This window comes from Apiospora aurea (genome assembly GCF_038362705.1).
Source record: "Apiospora aurea strain CBS 24483 chromosome Unknown utg000004l_segment0_segment0, whole genome shotgun sequence".
NCBI lineage: Eukaryota > Fungi > Ascomycota > Sordariomycetes > Amphisphaeriales > Apiosporaceae > Apiospora > Apiospora aurea.
In genome coordinates this window covers 4,991,966-5,012,134 of record NW_027117391.1, presented here as the reverse complement: position 1 = coordinate 5,012,134, position 20,169 = coordinate 4,991,966, and the positions used below count along the sequence as shown (strand labels likewise).

Sequence of the window (20,169 nt, the reverse complement as noted above, 5' to 3'; positions counted from 1 at the left end):
TGAACTGGGGAGACCACATAAAGACGAAGACAAAGAAAGGATTTTCTACTTTTATCTCATTCGAAAGTATATACATCTGCCCCCATCATTTTGCTGCGCATTTCAGGGTGATCTTTCGGTATACGCGCAGGAGTTACGGAAAACACGGACTATACAATACGTTGACTAAAGATTTTACGACTATTTACTTAATGATATGGGGATGGATGAGCAGTCCATGGTCATGTGCGACTTGTTTATTAGAGTTTGCATGGTGTTGGGGGTGTTGGATGGCATTTAGGGTATATTGGCAGCATCGCATACTTCATATATGCATCACCAATCCTTGTATATATTTGGTTTTCCAGACGAAAATAGCTTCGAATCCAACCAAAATGTCCAACCAACGTTCGAGTGTCCCGAGCAAGCTACTACACAAACCATAGAAGCACGTTGATTAAATGAATATGAAGCAATTGATCAATGTAATGCATAAATTCTGCACAAGGCTATGTATATATTTCCTGCCTTTTCCAACGCCGTCGCTAAGTTCTCATGTCTATTCTAACTGCTTTCTCTCGTTCACTCATACCATATCTACAAATGTAATGCCAACATATAACAAACTTCTTCTTTCTTCCTTGGGCGTGGCGAAGTGCCATGTCGTGGGGAAACCGAGTCGAGCCGTATGAGCGTTTCCCTCCCCAGCTGACGGCGAAACTTTCCCCATAGCCCACCCAGCCCCAACTCATCAGAAGTCGTACCGCAAGTAAAACATGAGGTTATCCAACTTGGGTATGTACGAGCACGTCGACATGAAGACGCGATGCGGCCAAACGAACCGCCGCGCCTCGGCCAGCTCCGCGGGCCTCACGCAGTCCCGCAGCCGGAGACGCGGGTGCAGCCGCTCGAGCTCGCGCGGGTCGTCGAAGCCCCAGGCGAAGGTCGAGCCCGTGGCGCGCGTGATGCTGAGCAGGCCGCCGAAGAACTTCATGGCCGAGCCGACGCCGTCGCAGACGAGCTGGTGGCGGTGCGGCGGCAGCTCGGGCCGCGCGGTGGGCGAGAAGTGCTCGGCCAGGCGCCGCACCAGCCGCTTGCCTGTCGCTTCGTCGAAGTAGGGGGTCAGGCCCTCCATGAGGATCAGCGTGGGGCGGTCGGTGGGGATCTGGCGCAGCCAGTCGTCGCAAGTCACGTCGGCGGCGGCGAGGGTGTAGTCGCCGTGCGAGGGGGCGGGATTAGGCGGCGGCGTAGCTTGACGACGTCGGGGAGGTCGTAGTCGAGCCAGCGGACGTCGCGTTTCGTACTTTCCTTACTGCCACTACCGCTACTACCGCCGCTGGGGTCGCCCGACGCCCAGTCCAGACGGTGACAGCGCGTGTCGAGCCCGCAGGCTAGATGGACGACGGTGGCGCGGGGGTGCTGCGCCAGGAACTCGGCGGCCCACTCGTCGAACTGGCGGGCGCGCACGAGGCACATGTCGCGCGAGCCCATGCCGAAGGGGCTCTCGGCGCGGAACTTGGCCAGGTCCGCGTCGAGGCGGCGCAGGATGTCGGCGGCGTGGCGGTCGCCGAGGATGGGCTCCGGGCGCGCGGCGTCCTCGGCCCGGGCCATGAGGGGCACGAGGAGGGTTTCTTGGGGCCCGGTCAGCGAGACTTTTATTTTGGCGGATGAGCCGGGCGGCGTCACGGTGGCGGTTGCGGTTGCGGTGGTGGTGGTGGTGGAAGGCATTGTCCTAGTAGATGGAGAAGTGGTGGTTACTGGGACTGGGGCTGTGGCTGCCGGAGATAGAGGCGACGGGATGGAGGGTCTTCGTGAGGATACGGCAGTGCTGGATCTTCTCGCGAAAGAGGGCATGTTCCTTCTCGCCCTCATAATAGTCTAATGAATAGGCAAATGATTAAAGTTGAGATGGGGACTATTCTAATTGTTCGGGATGCTACTCTAGTAATACTTTAACCCAAGCTTCCGAACTGAGGGGTGGGTATAAGTGGCGAATTGTCTGTTGAGAAATGATCAACTATGGAGCTGAAACTGTAGGTCATTTTCCCCCGCCGGAGCCAAGTTTCTGGGCCTGCATGGTTCTCCGGGGGGCGCCTAAAACCAAGAGTGGGGGCTCTCTTTAGCAGTGGCACTCCCCCTCCCCCAGACGATCCAGACCCGATCGCTATCGCTTCAAGGGTCAAGGGTGTGACGAGTAACAATGTTCCGATCAACTGGATTTCGAGCCCTAGCTCTGCCTTTTCAGGAAAGAGGTTGATGACAAAGTCAATAGCAGATTGGTTGCATGCATTAGAAGTAGCAGCAGCACCTTCCCCATCCTGCCATCCTCGCCCCTCTCTTGCCCCATGACCGTCTCCGTGTCTCTAAGCTCCAGCTGCCAGCTGAGGTTCTTCATCCTTCTCCTTGACAGTGCTATCATCATCACGGAAGGACAACGAAAACTCATCCGGAGCAAACGGTAAACAAACAGACAACCAGGGTCTGCAGGGGTTTTGACAATGCAAACGTACGTGACCACATGGGCCACGAGGCCCTTCATGCTTGCACCTCCCTGTCAACCTCATAGGGAAGGAAGGACCCACCGTACTGAACTCGCCGCTGGGGAGCACGGAAAATGATGCGAAAAGCATGAGAGCCCGACCCACAGCGCGATGCACAGCGCAACCGTTGGCCCCTGGTTCCGGATTCGGGGATAATCCAGCGATTTGAAAACCACGAGAGAGAAAAAAGTCCCCTGACGTTGTGCGCGGAGCCGACGTCGAAGCCGACATGAGTGCCCCGCAACCGTTAGCTCGGCGCGATCAGGCTCACCGTGACGACGTGGTGCGCGACCGGCCCGTAATCCATTCGACGCGCCTCGAGCCCGGCAACCATGACGACGATCTGAGATCTTTCACAGGCTGCCTGGACTAGAGCAATTCGTCTCAAGCCTGGCGTCGAGGTCAGGTGCAGCTACGTCGCCGCATACATGCCGCGCTGTTGAAATGTTACACCGGCGACCAACGCGTCACGTATAGGCGCATGGCCCGACCACCGCAATGTATCGCACCGCGTACATTTGCTCGACGAATTGCACCCACTCCTTCCTTGTGCGTTGATCCCCCAGGTCCGCGCATAGGGGGCGCCAGCAGCTCTTTCACACAGAAGCCGCGGGTGAAGGTCAAGAGCCTGATGTCGAAACTCACAAAGCCCAAGTATTAGAGGCCATCCCCATATCGCGCTGGTTCCGTCATAATGACCCGGCATCCAGGAGGAGAGCCAGGTGAAAGGGCGCACGACGAGAAGGGGTATGTCCAAATGCGACGTGCCAGAGTTGGCGCTTTCTCCCTGGGGCCGGCCAGGTCTCGCGGACGCAATGTCTCCGGCGCCCATGCCGTCCTTGATGCGGCGTTGAGCAATGTTGATGGGCAGATGTATCTTGTCCGCTCTCATGATCACGGCCCGAAAGAAACCAGCTCATTCGGTACAACGTCGGACAGACGATGGCATGGTTTTCCCTTGCCAAGGGATCGTCATTAAGAGCTAAGGCCAAAGGGAGAGAGGTGGGTTGCGTAAAGTGTCTCCCAACTTGTCCCTCCCCCTTGGATGTCGTTATATGCGTGCCGCATTGACAGCTCTAATAGTTATGGACCCAAGCCTAGTAAATTACTGGACTTGACAACAGGAGGCGGTCGGGAGCAAGCAGTATACTTGGCGGGTTGCGCGGCGGCCGGGACCGCGGCGGCCGAGATGATGTTTCGGCGCTAGGGAGCGGGCAACTCCATCGGCACGGCCCCCTGCCCAGCCTGCCCTAGGGAGGCCAGTTCTTCGTTTATTATCTGCGACATATTCTGCCTGTCGCCAATACAATCACATCACTCTATCCTATATCTAGCACCCTAAAAATTCGGCCGCTTCCCTATCACCATGAGTGCGACCAGCCCCGTATTACGGGCACATCTTACCGCAACCCGGAAAGCGAGGACGTTGTCGCAATGGCTGTTTGACAACCAGGCTAGTATGTCTTGCCCCTGCCGTCCCTGAGAGACGATGAGAAAAGCAATAAAGCATCTCTCCTAAGACCATCGCCGACAATGTCACTTACTTGATATACTAGTACTCTCCCTCAGCGTCATCGCGCCGCTTCTCCTCGCGCACATGTACATGCCCGCGGCGCAGCCCTATACGTCCAAGTTCCTGAGCCTGTCGTATTACAATGAGCGCACAGGCAAGTATGGTGCTGGCCCCAGCGACCTGTGCTTCGTGGGCTTTTGCATTGTGGTCTGCACCGGTATCCGCGCCGCTCTGATGCAGCACGTCCTCGTGCCCCTCGGCTGGCGATGGGGCGCATCGACCAAGAAGGACGTCACGCGGTTTGCGGAGCAAGGCTGGGTGCTTGCCTACTACAGCGCTGCCTGGCCGCTGGGAATGGTATTTCACTCCCCGGCAGACCAACCTGACACAATTCACCCGTAGCTAACCAGACGCACAGTACCTGTATTATAAGTCGCCGTACTTTCTCAATCTTGAGGGGCTGTGGGTGGGCTGGCCCCAGAGCAGGGAACTCGATGGGCTCATGAAGGGGTACTTTTCGGTGCAATGGGCTTACTGGCTGCAGCAGCTCATTGTGGTGAACATTGAGGCCAGCCGGAAGGACTATTGGGAGATGGTAATCCATCATGTCATTACCACCTCGCTGATCGCCGGATCCTACGCCTACCATCTAACCCGGGTCGGTCATTTGATATTGATGCTGATGGACGCCGTGGAGCTGGTCTTCCCGGTAAGTAGTTCAGAACCCCATGCATCTGTGCATAGGTAGCCTATCGTTTTGAGTCACCACTGACAACCGCATCAGCTGGCCAAGTGTCTTAAGTATATCGGCTTCACGACCGTCTGCGACATTATCTTCGGCGTTTTCATGGTCACGTGGGCTTTGACGCGCCACCTGTTCTACCTTATGGTGACCTGGAGCTTTTACCGTGACGTGCCGCGGATCGTCACGGTCCCTTGCTACAAGGGCACCGCAAACGACCTCCAGGGTCCCTTCCCGGTCCCCGAGCAGGGCTGGTCCCATCTGCTGGAGCCGTTCCATGATCCTGAGGGCACCGTGTGCCTCACCAAGGGGATCCATACGGGCTTCTTGACCTTCCTGATCGCGCTGGAGCTGGTCATCTGCGTGTGGTCCTACCTCATCGTCCGCGTCGCCGCGCGCGTGCTGAAGGGAAGCAGCGCGGAGGATGTCCGGAGCGACGATGAGGAGGAGTTGGAGGTGAAGCAGAAGCAGAGTGAGCTCAAGGACGTGGGGCTCAATGAAAAGGAAGTCGGCGTCGAGTCGGTGGACATGACGACGCGCAGGCGCCCCAACGGGCGGCAGCCGAAAGCGGGGTTGCCGCTGAGCCGGTCCAGCGACCGCAGGAATTCCCGAAAGGAACTCCTGAACCGTATCGGGTGTGATAAGCAGATTGAATGAGGACCCTTTGAGGGGTTCGCGGGTAGCCATGGTGATTTCAAGGGTGGTCTACTCGCTGTAGGCGAGTAAATGAAATGACAGTCCGCAGAAACCGCCGAAAACAGGTGTTTCATTTCTAGCTGTTCAATCCTTTTTTACTGTCCAGTGTGGCCCCCAGTGCTGAAGACATGGTCGGTGCCCATGTTCACATTAATTTTATTACCCTCGTGTTAGTGCCTGTGTACTTGCATTCTGTTGTTGACATCGCGTTCATGTTGCTAGAACAATGGATAATGGGCGCTTGAGACAACACGGGGCCTTTGTGTTTACTTTACTAGCATAGAGTAGCCGTTTCCCTCGTAAACTTCTCGACTACCTAATTTCTTAGTCCATCGAGGTGGAACGTACCTGCATGAACTAGCACAACGTCCGTCTGGGCTGGTCCACTGGCTTAATGGTTGTAGCCTCCGTGTAAGTCCAAATGCGCCCTGGCTCCTGGCACTATTATTCCACCCGTTGAAATAGTGAACGGTTCCCTCCTTATCAAGCGAGTCATGCAGCAACGACAGACCGTTTCTTCCTTTCCCAAATCACCCTCGCCCGCACATTGTTGCTGTGCATCATTACTCACTCCTCATGCCGACACCTACGCAGTTCTACGCCCTCGGGACCGAGGGTACATACGTCTATAAGAACGGCAACTACTGGGCTAGGTGTGTTCATGCTTCATCCAGATGGTTATAAATAAATGCTAACCTCTTACAGCAACAATCTACCTTCCCCTTCGGTTCAGAAACTTGTCGACGAGAAGGGAATCAACAATTTCCGATGGGCTGCATTTGGGCCAACAAGAGATTGCTACTTTCTCTCATATGAGAAAACGGACGGAAAAGTGAACTGTAAGTGGGCTCAGGCACACGAAACATGTATTATTCCGGACTGGCAGGGCTAAACAAAGCTCAGTCTCGTGGGGTCATGACTGTCCAAAGCTGTTTGTCGAGTTTCTTTGGAACGCAAGGGAGCATAAGTACCATGTGGATGATTCTGTTCAAGTCTGGTTTGGACACGATGGCAGCTTTCTGGCCTTTGATGCTCTTAAAGTAAGATGGTCCAGATTGCCCGAGGATCTTGAGCGGGCGGTTCAGCTCATGTTATCAACGGCTGGATGGATTGGAGGACCACCTAGTATCATGGCGTGGAACCCAGACAATGCATATTGTGTTATATCTGCTTCTGGCGCGAAATGGAGCTGGCACATTCCGCCAACATGCGTTGCCCTCAAGGACGACTGGGACGCAACCCAGATGGAGAAACGATTGTCTGAGCACATGGTCAAGGTAAGTAAGACTCTGCCCTTGGAAATCACCGGATGACAGTTAGCTAAGATAATACAAGGCGGTTTCGTTCAGCGTATCTAACCCAAAGCATTACGTCTTCTCAACTTCGGATCACACCTACGGGTTCAACGTACCGGAAGATGAGGAAGTGATCTGCACCGCCCTTGAAGCCTCGGCACCAGCGCGTATCCAGGAAGCTCGCCGAAAAGAACGTATCGAGACGAAGCTGCGCCGCCAGCTTCGTGATGTCGAAGCACTCAAAGCAGAGCTCGAGCAAAAGCTATGGCAAGCGACGCTGGCGGAGCAGTACTACATGTGGAAGACCGAAGTAGACAGTACCCTCTCGACCTCGGCGCCACCCTTGGAAATGTTCCCTCAGCTACCTCAAGCTGTCTGTACGTGCGACCAGCTCGCATGCGTACTCAATAAGTCTAGTATAGGGGGGTCACCGCTTGCGAGCACGATCTGGAACAGCTGCTGCGGGCGTCAGGCAAGTACAGCCGTGACTGGTTGCGCAAGGAGCGTCTCCGATGGCATCCGGACCAGGTCGCAAAAAACTGTAACGACACGGCGCGAAACGTACTGATCAAGCAGGCCACATCGATGTATGCGCTATTTGAGGTTCTGATTGCGAAAGAGGGACCTTCGGTAAGGCCTGGATGAAGAAGCAGAACCCACTCGAGCAAGACCAGAGAGCCTGATAATACTCTATAGCGAAAGCGAAAAAGGAAGACGTTTTAGCCCATGCCGAACCCTGGGTGGCCACTTCTCTACATGGGTAGTAGCGCTGCCGGACCGGAACGACGTTTTAATCTTCGACTGTAAATGGACTGATCAGTAAGACACGATGCTTGCTTTTGCTGGTTTGTTGCCTGATGTTTTCTCTCCCAATCGATATCGAGAACAGAGCTAACAGTTTGGCGCGCAAGTCGAGTCGATATATCTAGAACTATGTCGCCCGCTCCGAGAAAGGGGAGGAAGGAGTCAGCAGAGACATCTCAACTTGATAAGGATTTTGAGATAGCCACATCTCCCGGGCATACCGAGTTCTGTTCACATTACGAAATAATCATTTATTCATGACCCGTTGGTCCCCAGTGAGGCAATTTACTTGGGTGATTCCTGATGAGGTTATTGCCAATCTGCCGAGGAAGGAGGCCGTTGCCAAACGTCCCTGACGCCTCGTAAAGAAGATAAAAGAAAGAAGAAAAAAAGAGGACAAATTGGACCAGGCCGACTGTGTTCAGAGAGAATCCCTCAAGCCAAGCGGCCCTCATTTGCGCGCGTGATGATCCGATGGTAGACACTCCTAATCGAAAGGAAAGATGCAAGTCAGATGTCCGTGACTATTGAGTTTCTGGGTATGCGGGTTAGGTGGCTAGACGTTACACGGGCAAAGTGCATGAAATCTGGACGGGTTAGATGGATATGCAGAAAAGCACGTGCCCACTCTCCGTAGCAGCCAATCAGACAGAAGTGGAGCCGCCTCTCCTTCTGCTGGCCAAATCGATATTACCTCCTGCCAAAGTCATATCCGTCCCTTTTTCGGATTTCCTCGTCGTCTTTCCTGCAAGTTTCCCTTCTTCGTGAATATTCAACTCTTGAGACCGTAACCTAATCCACAACACCCGATCCTCCCCCACACTACAACCACACCCGCGCCTGGCACCTGGAGCTACATACAGTACCTGGAGCTAATTCATGCACTCCCTGGACTCCCCGACAAAGCACTAAGCCCACCTAGTTGAGTAGGCAGCGTCGCGTCAGCTCGATCCCGCCCCAGCCCACGCGCCCGGCGAGTGAATAATCACCCGAATTATTCAATTGAGGCGAGTTAGCCATCTCGAGCCATTGCATCCAACTCACTCCTACCACGGCCATGTCGGCCATGGACGTGACTAATGATCCCGACGAGTCGACCGTCTCGGTCGAGAGCCCCAAGGAGCGCCACTCCCTGACGCTCGACCAGCGACGCGCCCTCCGCCGCTGGGCGCATTCGCAAACCACCCGCCCCAGTCACAAGGCCTGCATCGAGTGGTTCTACAGCCAATTCGGCCAGAACATTTCCCAGTCCACCATCTCCCATTCCCTCTCGCCCAAGTACGCCCGCCTAGACAACGACAGCCAATTCAGTGGGTCGCGTCTGCGCTTCGGCAATTGGCCCGACGTCGAGAAGCTCGTCCTGCTCTGGCACGGCCAGGTCGTCTCCTCGGGTCGCAACCCCTCCAACGAGGAGCTGGCCGAGAAGGCCAAATCCATCTTTTCCCAGCTGCCGCGCTACAAGGACGAGAACCCTCCCGAATTCTCGCCCGGCTGGATCCACCGTTTCAAGAAGCGCTACGGTCTCCTGATACGACGACAGCGCCGCCATGGCAGTGCACCCAACCCTGCCGACGACATTCCCTATCTCGTCGATGCGGTGCCTCGCTTCATGACTATCAACCAAGAGACCAGCCCCGCCGCCATCCGCGACGCCGTCATGCGAGTCGTGGGCGTCGAAGCCTCCCTCGGCACTTGCGCCCGAGTTCGCGATGAGATTGTCCGTCGCATCGAGAACCCCAACGCGCCGCACAGCAACCCCCTGAACCCGCCAGAGGTTGACGCCTTCCCCGACGAAGACCCCGAGGTCGTCCTCCAGAACGCGCTGCGAGCCCTGCAGCAAGAAGAGGCGGATGCCGAGGCCGAAGCGGCGGCCGTTCGCGAGGAGCGGGAGCGCCAGGAGTCGGGCCTGCCGCCCATCGCTGGCTTGTCCACACCGGGCCACGCTCCGCCCCCTCAGCCAGGCCCACCCAGGTCTGGCGCCGGCGCTCGCTTCACCCCTCAGGCGCCCGACGAGTTGACGCTGACGCCGATTTCGAGCGGTGGACCCATATCGCAGAGCGATCGCCCGCTACGATGCCCCTTCTGCGTGAACCATCGCATGCTCAGAACCATTAAGGAGGCTGTTGAGCACATGAGTACCCACGTTGTCGTCTAGTTATGGGGGCGTGACTTACATCATACCGAACCTTTTGGTCGAAGATGCCAAGCGAGACAAGTGCTTGGAAGTTATGGAAAAGGGCGTTCAGAGGTTGCTATTTCAGCAGCAACAGTCTCTCTACTTTTGTACATGGAGGACTTTGCATTGTGGTCCGGCGTGGCGTCAGGCTTGCAGGAGTTGTTGCTCTGTACTTGCGAATTCTGCTTTCTTTGTGTCGATGGGAGTCGACCTTTTCACTAGCGAGCCATGGATCGTCTATCATTAGGGGTTCGGATTACTATTATCACGCCTTGCTTTGCAAATACGTGGACAGTGGTCTATCTTTGCAGAGAGAAACGATCAAGATAGCAATAACAATTTGATTAATTATGATAACTTGGTCACGATGTCTAAGTGACTATTGCCCTGTCGTGTCCGAATCTAGATGAGACCGAAGATGCAGTGTCCGAAGGTTCCATCACCAGTTAGACCAGGAAGACCATTGCTCTCATCATGAACCACTTCAAGAATCGCAGGGGAAACGGTCTACTAAAGGAGACAGCTGTGAAAGAATAATTGAATTTTGTAGTACGTTTGCCTCATATCCCTAACCCATCCTTTCGGTCATATACCTCATTGCACGCGTAATCGATCATGAACTACCAATCCTCTACTCTCCCCTCTCCTTATACCACCATTCCCCCAATCTGATCATATGTATGCCGCGTTTGATGATTTGCCGTTGTACGAACCACAGTAACAGTCATTGCCTCCGATCCCCGACTCACAGCCCCCTCCTCGCGCGGCGCGAGGGTTTTCTCTCATTCTTTCTGTCTCCCCTAACGAAAGGATGGTCAGTCCAGACCATGCTCTCCTTCCCGCAATCCAATCCGACCGACCCTCACAAAACTGGCCATAAACCCACCCATGAATAGACAATGGCCCACATCGCGGACCTAGGACGCTATACAGCAACAACGAACAGTACGTTTAAACCCCCCGTCAAACCGATATACTCCGAACGAAGAAACGGTTTGCAAAAAAGCCTAACTCCCAACATGCGACGCCGGAAGAGCAAGATAGAGTGAGAGAAAGGGGAAAGAGGGAAAACAAGAAGAGCAGGAATGAATCGACTTAAAAAACACCCCGTTCGCAGCTGCCCATATCCGTATGAGTAAAAGAAAAAAAAAGAAAAAAAAAGGAACCGTACCAAGTCTCTCCCAAGTATGGTACGTAACGATAAAATGTTGCATATACATCCCTTCTTGTATGCATGTAGAGATTGAGCGATTGACTCATGGCCATCCTTTTTCCTTTTCTTTGGAGTTACATACATACGCCAACCCATCGTCGTATGTGTGCCAACTCAACATGACAAAATGTCCTCGCGGAAGGACCTCTTCCGCATTGCCAACGGACCGAAGTGAGAGAGCCAACCACGCCAGCCTCCCTGGAGTAAGGAGTAAGTGTTCCTTCTGCTGAAGGAGAAGAGCACTCAAGTGCATCTGCAAGAGCAACAGAGGCCCAAGGAGACAAGCACTGGCAAGCTAAGCTCACATAATCGAACGAATAGTATATGCAAAGAATGAAGAGAATAGATAGATAAAATATAGATATTGTTTGGTTCAATTGGTTAAAGGCGATGGACGATCATCGGAGGAGTTTTCACCGCAAGGTAATAATATATGCCAGACACACGGGACAACTGAAAAAGGGGGTATATTAAGAAGCGAAAAAACTGTGGCACACTCTCTTCCGAACGACATGTCCATTTTCAGTCTTGCTCAACAAAGATTACGAGCTTATCATTGTGGTCCAAGGCGTAGTTGAGGTCGTTATCGCTCATCAGATTCAACTTGTCCCCACTGGCCTCGTCGCGGTAGAACAGCTGTAGTCCTCCCGCTGGCTTGGTTCGTTCTGAAATCTTCTCGTAGAGCTGCTGGAAGTTGGTGTCGGAGGGAACGCGGATCAGGAAAGTATCGCCGTTGTAGAACAGCTTGACTTTGAACGCGGACACGGGTTGGCTTATGCCCGGAGATAGCGAAGCTTGCGACGGCTGTGACATCGATGATGTCTGGCGATGCATCTCTGGTTGCTGGCGCGGAGCAGCCGAGAGGCCGCCGTAGCCATTCCCGTTGAGGTTGTTCCGGGAGGATTGTCGCGATACACCTCTACGCGAATCAGTTGACGAGTGAGCAGATCCCCCGGAGAGTCTGTACTCGTCACCGTTCGCCACATCGATTTCGTAGTCGCCTTCTCTCGGCGCAAAGAATTGCTTCACAAGGTTGCACCTTGAGATGTACTCCGGCTGTCCCAACAAGTTCTTCACGTACGCATCCAGGTTGTGAAGCCGTCCTTCAGTGATCTGGTCGGTCACGTAGTTCACGGGGCCAGGCATGTAAGGTAGCGTGCGTTTCTGGGTGTTCGTGTTTCCGGCCTCGGCGGGGAACTCGGTCAGGAGAGCGATCTGGAAATCATAAAAGTCCTCATAGTACCGAGAGAGTTCCCATTGGCGACCATCTTCCAGCTGCGTCTCGATGACGAACCAGTACTTCTCTTCTGCGAAACAATAACGTGGTATACGCGCAGAGATGGGCGCAAGTAGTTGCGAACCTGCACTCTGGAAATCTTGTTGTGCGCTTTGCTGCTGCGGTGACTGCGCCGAATAATTCCCGGAGCCGGCCTGCTGGCTTGTACGGCTTCCTGCTTGTTGTTGCTGGATGCTCATGCGCCTCATGGCTTGTTCCATGCCGTCTGGGTCGGAGCCGGGTGCGAACTTGCCCAAGGTGATGCTGCTGTTCTTGTAGTCGGCCGCCATCTTCTTCCACTCTTCGACCTTTGGCACACCTGCTCGCCGTACGGCATCTTGTGCGTTGGCAATGGGAGCGTCGGATCCCATGTCTCGAATCTCGATGAAAGACACAGGAATCAGGCCAGGTCCCCCAAGTCTGCCGATTGGTTTGGCAACGAACCACTCGGGGTTCGATTGCGCAATGACTATAACAGCTTCACCGGCCTTGGCCTCCAACTCATCGGAGCGTTCAGCCACGAAATCGTACATGACGATACCGTAGACCATAGCGCCCGTCTTCATGCCTTGCTTGGAGCTTCTGTTACTCTGGGCAGGTGTTGGCGGCAAAGAAGAAGCGTTCGTCTCGGAGTAGCCCGAATCGTGGTCCGGATTCTTCCCAATCGACAAGCGGCCCGAGTCTGATTGTCCGCTGTCTCTCTCGGTCCGTCCCAAAGCTTGGAAGAATGCTACGGGCACAAGGCCGCGTGCGTCTGGTAAGGCGGGATTGCATGCTTCGTACCAATCGGAATCGTTCTCGCGGCCAATAACATGGAAGAAATCACCTCGCGAGAAGCTGAGTTCCTGGCCGGACTGGGCGGTATAGTCGTAGAGGGCTCGAATGACCTAATAAGCACAGCTGTCAGCCTCTGAATATCGGACGCGTAGAAGCACTGAAAATCGCGCCGAAGCTCCTGCGACACTAACCTTTTTGGGTGGCACAATGGCCACAGCGGATTTCGGGCCAATGCCAATTTGAGGATTCTTGTCCTTGTCGCCCTTGATAGATCTTCTGAGGGCCTGGATCATACGTAGCAGGTTAGCAACAGTACATTCCAAGGTGAGCGATTCGCGCGCGGGGTTGGACGTGGGAGGGGACATCGTGGAGGGCATCTGAAGCAACTCAAGACGACAAACGCAATCGCAAGTGGCTCCTTATGCGAAAGGACATGACACTCCTACGAGACAAGGAGAGGGGGAGGGGAGCGGGAGAGGAGCGCGGACAAGCGCTGTGTTTAATGGCGTACCTTCATGGTGGCACAATGTGTCTCTCAGGACTTGTGGCACCCAGAGTGATGTGTGGATGACTGTCGCGTTGAAGGATGCCTGCTGAATGGGTGTGCAGTACAAACGCCGCTCGGTCGATGGCAATCGAAAGGTGGCAACCAATTCGAAGTGCAGAGGCGGCCTCTATGCAAACCTCAGTCTACACGAGTGATGGTGGTACAGGACTGGGAGGGTGACTGTCAATGAGGCGCACTGAATGGCACAGAGGATCCGAGATGCACGGCGCAGTATAGCAGTGCCGAATTTGAATCAGTGCGACAACGCGGGTGGCGGGCAGAACGAATGGGCTCGCAGACCGGTGTGGGTTTCCAAAACGGGCGCGGCGCAGAGATGAAGAGATGCAGAGAAGCGAGCTGGGATTCTCGGCGGAGAGGCGCGTGGGAGGCTTCGAATTTGGTAGATTTCGGAGGATGTCTTGAATGCTTCGATATATGTTCGTCTGGCTATGCTTGTCTTGCTTGCTCTAGACGATTATGCCCGATGATGGTTCGAGAAGCCAAAAAAAAGGGACCCGAGACCTTGTGATATTTCCTGTTCGGGCTCGCTCTTTGTCTGGGAGGGCGTGTTTTCCTGGCAGCCTTTCACTCGTGGCTTTCCTTCGCTACCTGTACCTTGGATCCGCGATGCGGCGTGTGTGTTTTGCTCGTCAGTCACTTGAGAAAATGACACTGGAAGACACAAGACGAATAATGGTGGCAAGTCCCCAACAACTGATAGAATTCCGAGTCGCGTCTGTCGTCGTATCTTGTCGTAGCAGTCGTCAATGCTGTCCTGGTCGGCTGCCTTCTCGACTGTGCCAGTGGGAGAAAGTAGAGGGAGAGGAAAGAGGTGAGAGAAGGGGCGGGCGACCGTTGACGACGGGGCAGAGAGGGTTGATTAGAGCGTGCTGGATAAATTGACTCGACTTTGGGTGAGGTGAGCGAGCGAGGTGGGCGGGAGTGGGCGCGCAGATGGATCTGATCGAATGGAGGGGAGTTGGGTTAAGAACAAAAATGCAGGAGGGGGGCCAGGTGGGAGGGATCGGGGGGGCACACGGCCCAATCAACGACTGGCCCAAGACTAGGCCCAGGTGGTAGGCCAGAGGTAGGCCAGAGGTAGGCCAGAAGTAGGCGTGTAGGCCTGGTAGGGTGGTAGGTACTGGGGGGCCGGAGGGACAGTAGGGATCATCAATGGATGGATCAAAAAATCGCATGGAACATGGAGCCGGGACTTTGCCCAAAAGCACTGACGGCTCTCGATTTCATTAGCTGTAGCCGGCCTGGTAGTCCCAGTACAGGCAGTACCGCTGCTGGTACTGATGGTACTGGGCACCTCCGTGGACGATTGGCTTCTGCGCTTGCGTTTGGCTTGACTAATGGATGTACATATAATTAGTAGTACTTGGTGTCCTTCGTTTCTTTGCGACAAGTACGGCGGCAAGAGGGATGTGAGCAATGGCGATGGATTGTCCAGTTGATGTCTACCTACTCTTCCCTTCCGAAGTCATAGAGTACATCGTCCACGGCGACCAGGACAGGACAGCGCATGAGATATACAACGGAGAATGTCTTGGTTATTTGTCAGAAGGGCCGCGATGTTCGCGTGCAATGAGATGGCGAGGTTGAGTTCCCAGGCCACGGACCTTGGAATTAATCCCTATCATGGATGTACACCCATGTATAATTGCTTCCGCGGCTTCTCAATTTTCGAGACCGGGCCCCCTTTAGGCAGGAAATACAAAAGTGGACATTCTTTGATGTTGCAATCACCAAGCTAGCGGGAAGCAGGAGCCCAAGCGTTCATCCATGTTGCCAGCCAGATGATTGGCGATGGGACGGAACGCAATAGCTAGATGCCCATCAGGCAGCTCGGAATCAACACAAGCTCGTCGGACACCATGTTCGTATTTGTTGCTGATAATCTCAAGCCTCAGCCCAACGAACGGCATGTGGTTTCACCCAAGGCATACAAACCAGGCCATACACACCGCAGCATGTGAAGCATCTCCGTCCGCTGCGGCAATCTTCTCAAGTGTTGTCCCTATGCCACCCATGCGAGACCAAGTACTATACAGAATTCTACGTGTAGTAGTTAGCTATGTACGTACGTATACCTGTTCCGAGAGTACATTGCAACCCTACCAATACGCAGAACGAACGACGTAGTGGCATTTAGGCCAAGTCCTGCAAAGCCATGCCTACCTAGGTACATGTAGCCAGCAAGTCTCGCTGTGCTTGCTGCAGGACGCTCTGCTGCCGCCTGCTGCTTGCTGCTTGCGGTATTGATGTCTGCGTCTGCACGAGGGGTCCCAAGATTCAAGGGACGGCTTTTGAGGTAGCATGGAACGCTTTCTACGGGGTGGGTGGCCCCTCGCGGCCTCGCCATTTCTTTAGCTTTTGCGCTAAAAAGGACGGGTGCTGCTACAAAGTCAACATGTCGCACGCATGAGTTTGGAGCTTCTGCATGATGCCACGGGCAAGGGGTGAAGTTGAAAGGTGCAGGTGTGCTCGCCATGCATCAATCGATAGCACACAACATTGCTTGTTAACAGGATCCGGAGACTGCCAGATATTTCCACGAGGGAGGCAAGTTCGATACGATCAGCGATGTGCCGAACCCAACTATAACAGCCAAGCAGTACCTAACCATTGATTAGAGGGGGTTCAAGCGAATGTCGGCCCCGTGTTTTTTTTTCTTTCTTTTTTCTCTTTTCTTCCTTTCCTTCTCTCACTGTTTTTCCCCCTCCTCAGATCCCACTATGGGGGTGTCCGTGGTAGCCTGGCAAGCGTCAAAGCACGCCGTAGCCTGCATCCATTGGAAACGGCAGCAAGGGCGGACTGGACCGCGCCCAGCTACGGAGAGTACTATTGCGCAACTTCCTCTCTCCATCTTTCGTCCCCCTTCGTTTACTGCTGCCCTTGGGGGCGATGGCCTGCAGGCCTCCTCCCTCCAAATACATACCTTTTGCCGGCTTTCGTTCATGCGACTGTCTGCCGTGGCGATAAAATCAGTTCGGAGCATTGGAGCAAACAAGGCTTTGCGAAGCTCTTCGTCCGATCTCTGGCTTGCTGTGTATCTCCGCCACAACGCACAGCTCAGGGGGCGAGGGGAATGCCATGGAATGCCTACTGACACTACTACAATCTACACAGCCCAGAAGAAAAGGCACACAGCGCACACCACACAGCCTCAACACCCATGAGGTAGGCAGGTTGAACAACAACTCACAGCATCTGGAGCCGCCCGCTGCCGGTTCTTCTGGTCTGGTCGGTTCAGCCAGCCAGCAAGGTCTGGCGGGGTCGATGAATCGTTCGCCGTTGAGCCCCCCCAATACATACTACTACCCCTGCATGACCTAGCATTTCAGACATCCAGGCAATAGCTCCAGAATTGATAATCTCAACCACCAAATTTTGCCCGCCTGCGCTGCACTGCAAGCATTCCTGTTTCAGAGTAAGAGGCCAATGGCATCTGGCTATGGCCTTCATCTCATCCTCCGTGTACTTACTACACTTTCATCAGCAGCGCAGCTCGTTCAACGTCACGGAGAAACTGATATTTGACACCCGTCCAACCAATCAAACATGTCCCTTTCGCTTGGAAGAACTCAATCTGGGTTGCGCTCCCGTTATTTCGGGTCCTCTTCTTTTACTGCATTTGGCGTAGGATACGATTACCGCACATGAAGAGGTGCAGTCCATCGTCGATGGAACGGTCGTGCCCGAGCAACGGCAAATCTGTTTCTCACTTGCGATTTACCTACAGATCCATGTTTGATCCACAGTATAATGCTGAAACGATATCTTCCAGCGGCCGGCTCGAGGCCATGGTGCCATTCCGCTGATCCTTTTTTTTTCTTTATGCAGTGGAGAGGCCGCTGGCGCATCAGGGAATCTTGAAGAAGAACTGGAAACCACAAAAAAAAACGTGCGTTATCCTTGGCCTGGACATGGCCGTTTATCTACCCCAGCGCCTGTCCAACATGGTCTTTTTCCCGCGCGGTCTGGAACGGAACAGGCGTATCTTCCAAACTACCGAATGTCTCTCTGTTGGAGCGGGTTTTGACTTCCACATCAACCGATGCGCATCCGGAACGGCACGCGCCTTATCGATTGGGATTGAAACCGCCCACCAGCGGTTGGACCAATACTTGATCAGGCAAACGGGAACTGCAGTACTCCCGGCCATTTTTTGTTTTGTTTGGCTCTCCCACGGCTTTCCCACTTCACGATGTCGGACTTAACGAAGTACCGTAATATTACCTGTGTCGGCTTGCAGGCCAGCCAGAAATCGAAGAAGAGGTAATTTCACGATCCCCATCTTAGGAGACGGGACCCCCGTTCGTGGATGCCGCACCCGCTAGGCTGTTTTACGTGCTTTTCATCAAACTCATCTTGTTTTTACAATGGATTATCAACGGGTCCGTGAAGCACATGGGAGTTGGGCGTGAAGTGAACTCAAAGTCAGCCCAAGTACTCACTGTACCATCGGCGACAGGAAAGGCTCCTTCTTTTCTTTGCTTATTCCCTGGATTACACGCGCCGGCCAGCCAATCACAACAGCTTCCAGCAATGCCCGTCGCTAGGCTACATCTTCTGTACACAAATCCCAGGGCCAGGTTAGGCGCTCAGCTTTCTCGATCTAGACCTGTCAGCTTCCTCTTCTTGTGAGTGATATGTCACAAGTGATCAAGGCCGCCATCATTTGGTCCAGGTCGAAATGTTTGTTTCGATCCTTGATCCCTCGTTTTTATTATGTCATGTTTGGGCAAAATCTATATATTGGGGACAGACCTGGCTGGGTCCGGAATGCGTCCCTCGCGCAGCAGCGAACCCACCCCCTTTAACCAACTGACGGAAGTTGCTACTTTCCGGGCGGATATATCTGTCACCCCACCATCCCACCATGACATGCCACGGCTGGGGCCCGGCACCACATTAACACCTCGTGGCATGAAGGACAAGACTTTGATATAGCGTCCAAGCTCCAAACCCGGGTGGTGGCCAAGGCGGGTTCTGGGCGGGCTTGATTGCATACATATGTAAGTACTCTACTCCGTAGAGGTTGGTATATGACGTACGAATCGAATCGTCAGGCGACAACACGGCCGGCATTAATGGATATATAGTCAGGGATAAACAAAAAGGACAGAGAGGGTTTCCGTTTCCTGGGAGGATCTCTCTCTCTCAGGACTGGGCATTTCTTTCTTTCTTTTCCCTTCCTGGGAGCCGGGCGGCCCCTCCCATCGCCCATCCTGTGTGTGTGGCCCACTGGCCAAACAATGCACACCCTCCCGGCGGGTTGGGATGTGATGCATCATGGAACTATCGACACGCACTTCACTCATTGTTGCTGCAGTTCATGCACACTGCCCATTTCTCCATCCGGCATGACTTGTTTCCGGGGTCAGCCCGCCAAGCATCTTGAAACGAGATGGCGACTCCGCCTGCTCTGAAACGGCACACTACAGTAGGGGAGTGCATATGTGAGTGGTATCGTGCAGATCGTCCACACTCTACGAAATACTAAATATATACATTGATAAAAAATGGTTTTATTTTTAACATGCCGGGGCATTTATGTGTTTACAGAGAAATAGAACGCTGGGTAGGCTGAATCTGACCCACCCCCGCAAAAGAAGCAACATCAAGATAGGGCTTGGCCTGGACGGACTTGCACGAGGTTAGGCTTCGATACGTTGGCGATGGTTTCCTTTTTCCTCTCTCTTCCAACCCAAGGTAAGATCTCCTCATAGTACCCTGGTTAGTCACTTCCCCTAAGCAAGGATACGAGAAGTTTGGGGAACATTCTTTTGCGTTTCTGCATGAAAAGGCACACAAAGACTCAAGATCGCGGCACCCCTCTGAATACGCCAATCTACAACGGCCATCCAGTGTTGTTCTACCAGATTTCCCCGTATTGGCGTAGCCAAGACGGTCGACGACGCCAGCGTGTCTGGCATCTTTCTTTCACTTGGCATTTGTTTCGAATGGGATATCTGGCCTCGCGCGGTGGCGTAACGGTATAACACTGACATGTCCCAGCGAGACAGTCCTGTGTTGATATCTACGTACGTCAATGGCTGTTTGGTCCCCAAGGACCCATATGTATCAACTCAACGAGAGATAGCACAACTCGCACGTCGATGGGTGTTCCAAAGTGCAAAGGCCTTGTAGAATGTCAAAGGAACCGAAACGTGATTAGTTTCTCGAATGTTGCGCAGGTCATCGTCGAACAGCTGGCGAAAAAGGGGGAGGGACTAAACCAGGCCTGCCAGTAGCACTTGGTAGGACCATCACCCCCGTTCTCTCTTGTAGAACCTCATATGTAATTTCAGTATTGAGAATAAATTTGATGCTTCTCAACACGGAAGAGTCTCATGCTATCTTATCATAACTCAGTTGATGAGTTCCCCGCGTGTTGCTCATCCGCCCTTTTTCGTACAAATGCCTGGGGACCCAGATGGCAACATACTCACTCGTAAGCAAGAGTACCGGGCCGGTTACAGACTGCCTTGAGGAAGCCAGGGGTGATAGGATTGGTGTTTTCATTGTTCTTGGGCGACAATTCGTTCCACCGTACGAAGGCTTCAAGTCCAGTGGTCCCAGCCGGCCTGGCATATCCAGGC

General features: G+C 53.8%; 6 protein-coding genes across 6 annotated transcripts; 3 read left to right on the top strand and 3 right to left on the bottom strand.

Annotated features, from left to right (window-relative positions):
* Window positions 1-730: 730 nt before the first annotated feature.
* On the bottom strand, window positions 731-1,707 carry PG986_006311 (Leucine carboxyl methyltransferase; the record flags this gene model as incomplete). Its single annotated transcript, XM_066842533.1, has 2 exons — window positions 731-1,230; window positions 1,284-1,707. The coding sequence occupies 2 exons, from the start codon at window positions 1,705-1,707 to the stop codon at window positions 731-733; spliced, it is 924 nt and encodes a 307-aa protein (XP_066702395.1).
* Window positions 1,708-2,766: 1,059 nt separating this feature from the next.
* PG986_006310 (TLC domain-containing protein) lies at window positions 2,767-3,411 on the bottom strand (the record flags this gene model as incomplete). The annotated part of the gene is made up of 2 exons (XM_066842532.1): window positions 2,767-2,888; window positions 3,165-3,411. 2 exons carry the CDS (start codon window positions 3,409-3,411, stop codon window positions 2,767-2,769), a joined length of 369 nt encoding a protein of 122 aa, XP_066702394.1.
* Window positions 3,412-3,885: 474 nt separating this feature from the next.
* On the top strand, window positions 3,886-5,431 carry PG986_006309 (Sphingosine N-acyltransferase-like protein; the record flags this gene model as incomplete). The annotated part of the gene is made up of 4 exons (XM_066842531.1): window positions 3,886-3,976; window positions 4,076-4,389; window positions 4,451-4,741; window positions 4,817-5,431. 4 exons carry the CDS (start codon window positions 3,886-3,888, stop codon window positions 5,429-5,431), a joined length of 1,311 nt encoding a protein of 436 aa, XP_066702393.1.
* Window positions 5,432-6,714: 1,283 nt separating this feature from the next.
* Window positions 6,715-7,448, top strand: PG986_006308 (uncharacterized protein; the record flags this gene model as incomplete). Its single annotated transcript, XM_066842530.1, has 3 exons — window positions 6,715-6,747; window positions 6,806-7,142; window positions 7,387-7,448. The coding sequence occupies 3 exons, from the start codon at window positions 6,715-6,717 to the stop codon at window positions 7,446-7,448; spliced, it is 432 nt and encodes a 143-aa protein (XP_066702392.1).
* A 1,178-nt stretch (window positions 7,449-8,626) lies between these two features.
* Window positions 8,627-9,724, top strand: PG986_006307 (uncharacterized protein; the record flags this gene model as incomplete). The annotated part of the gene is made up of 1 exon (XM_066842529.1): window positions 8,627-9,724. One exon carries the CDS (start codon window positions 8,627-8,629, stop codon window positions 9,722-9,724), a length of 1,098 nt encoding a protein of 365 aa, XP_066702391.1.
* Window positions 9,725-11,480: 1,756 nt separating this feature from the next.
* Window positions 11,481-13,376, bottom strand: PG986_006306 (SH3 domain-containing protein; the record flags this gene model as incomplete). Its single annotated transcript, XM_066842528.1, has 2 exons — window positions 11,481-13,121; window positions 13,203-13,376. 2 exons carry the CDS (start codon window positions 13,374-13,376, stop codon window positions 11,481-11,483), a joined length of 1,815 nt encoding a protein of 604 aa, XP_066702390.1.
* Between the last annotated feature and the right edge of the window lie 6,793 nt (window positions 13,377-20,169).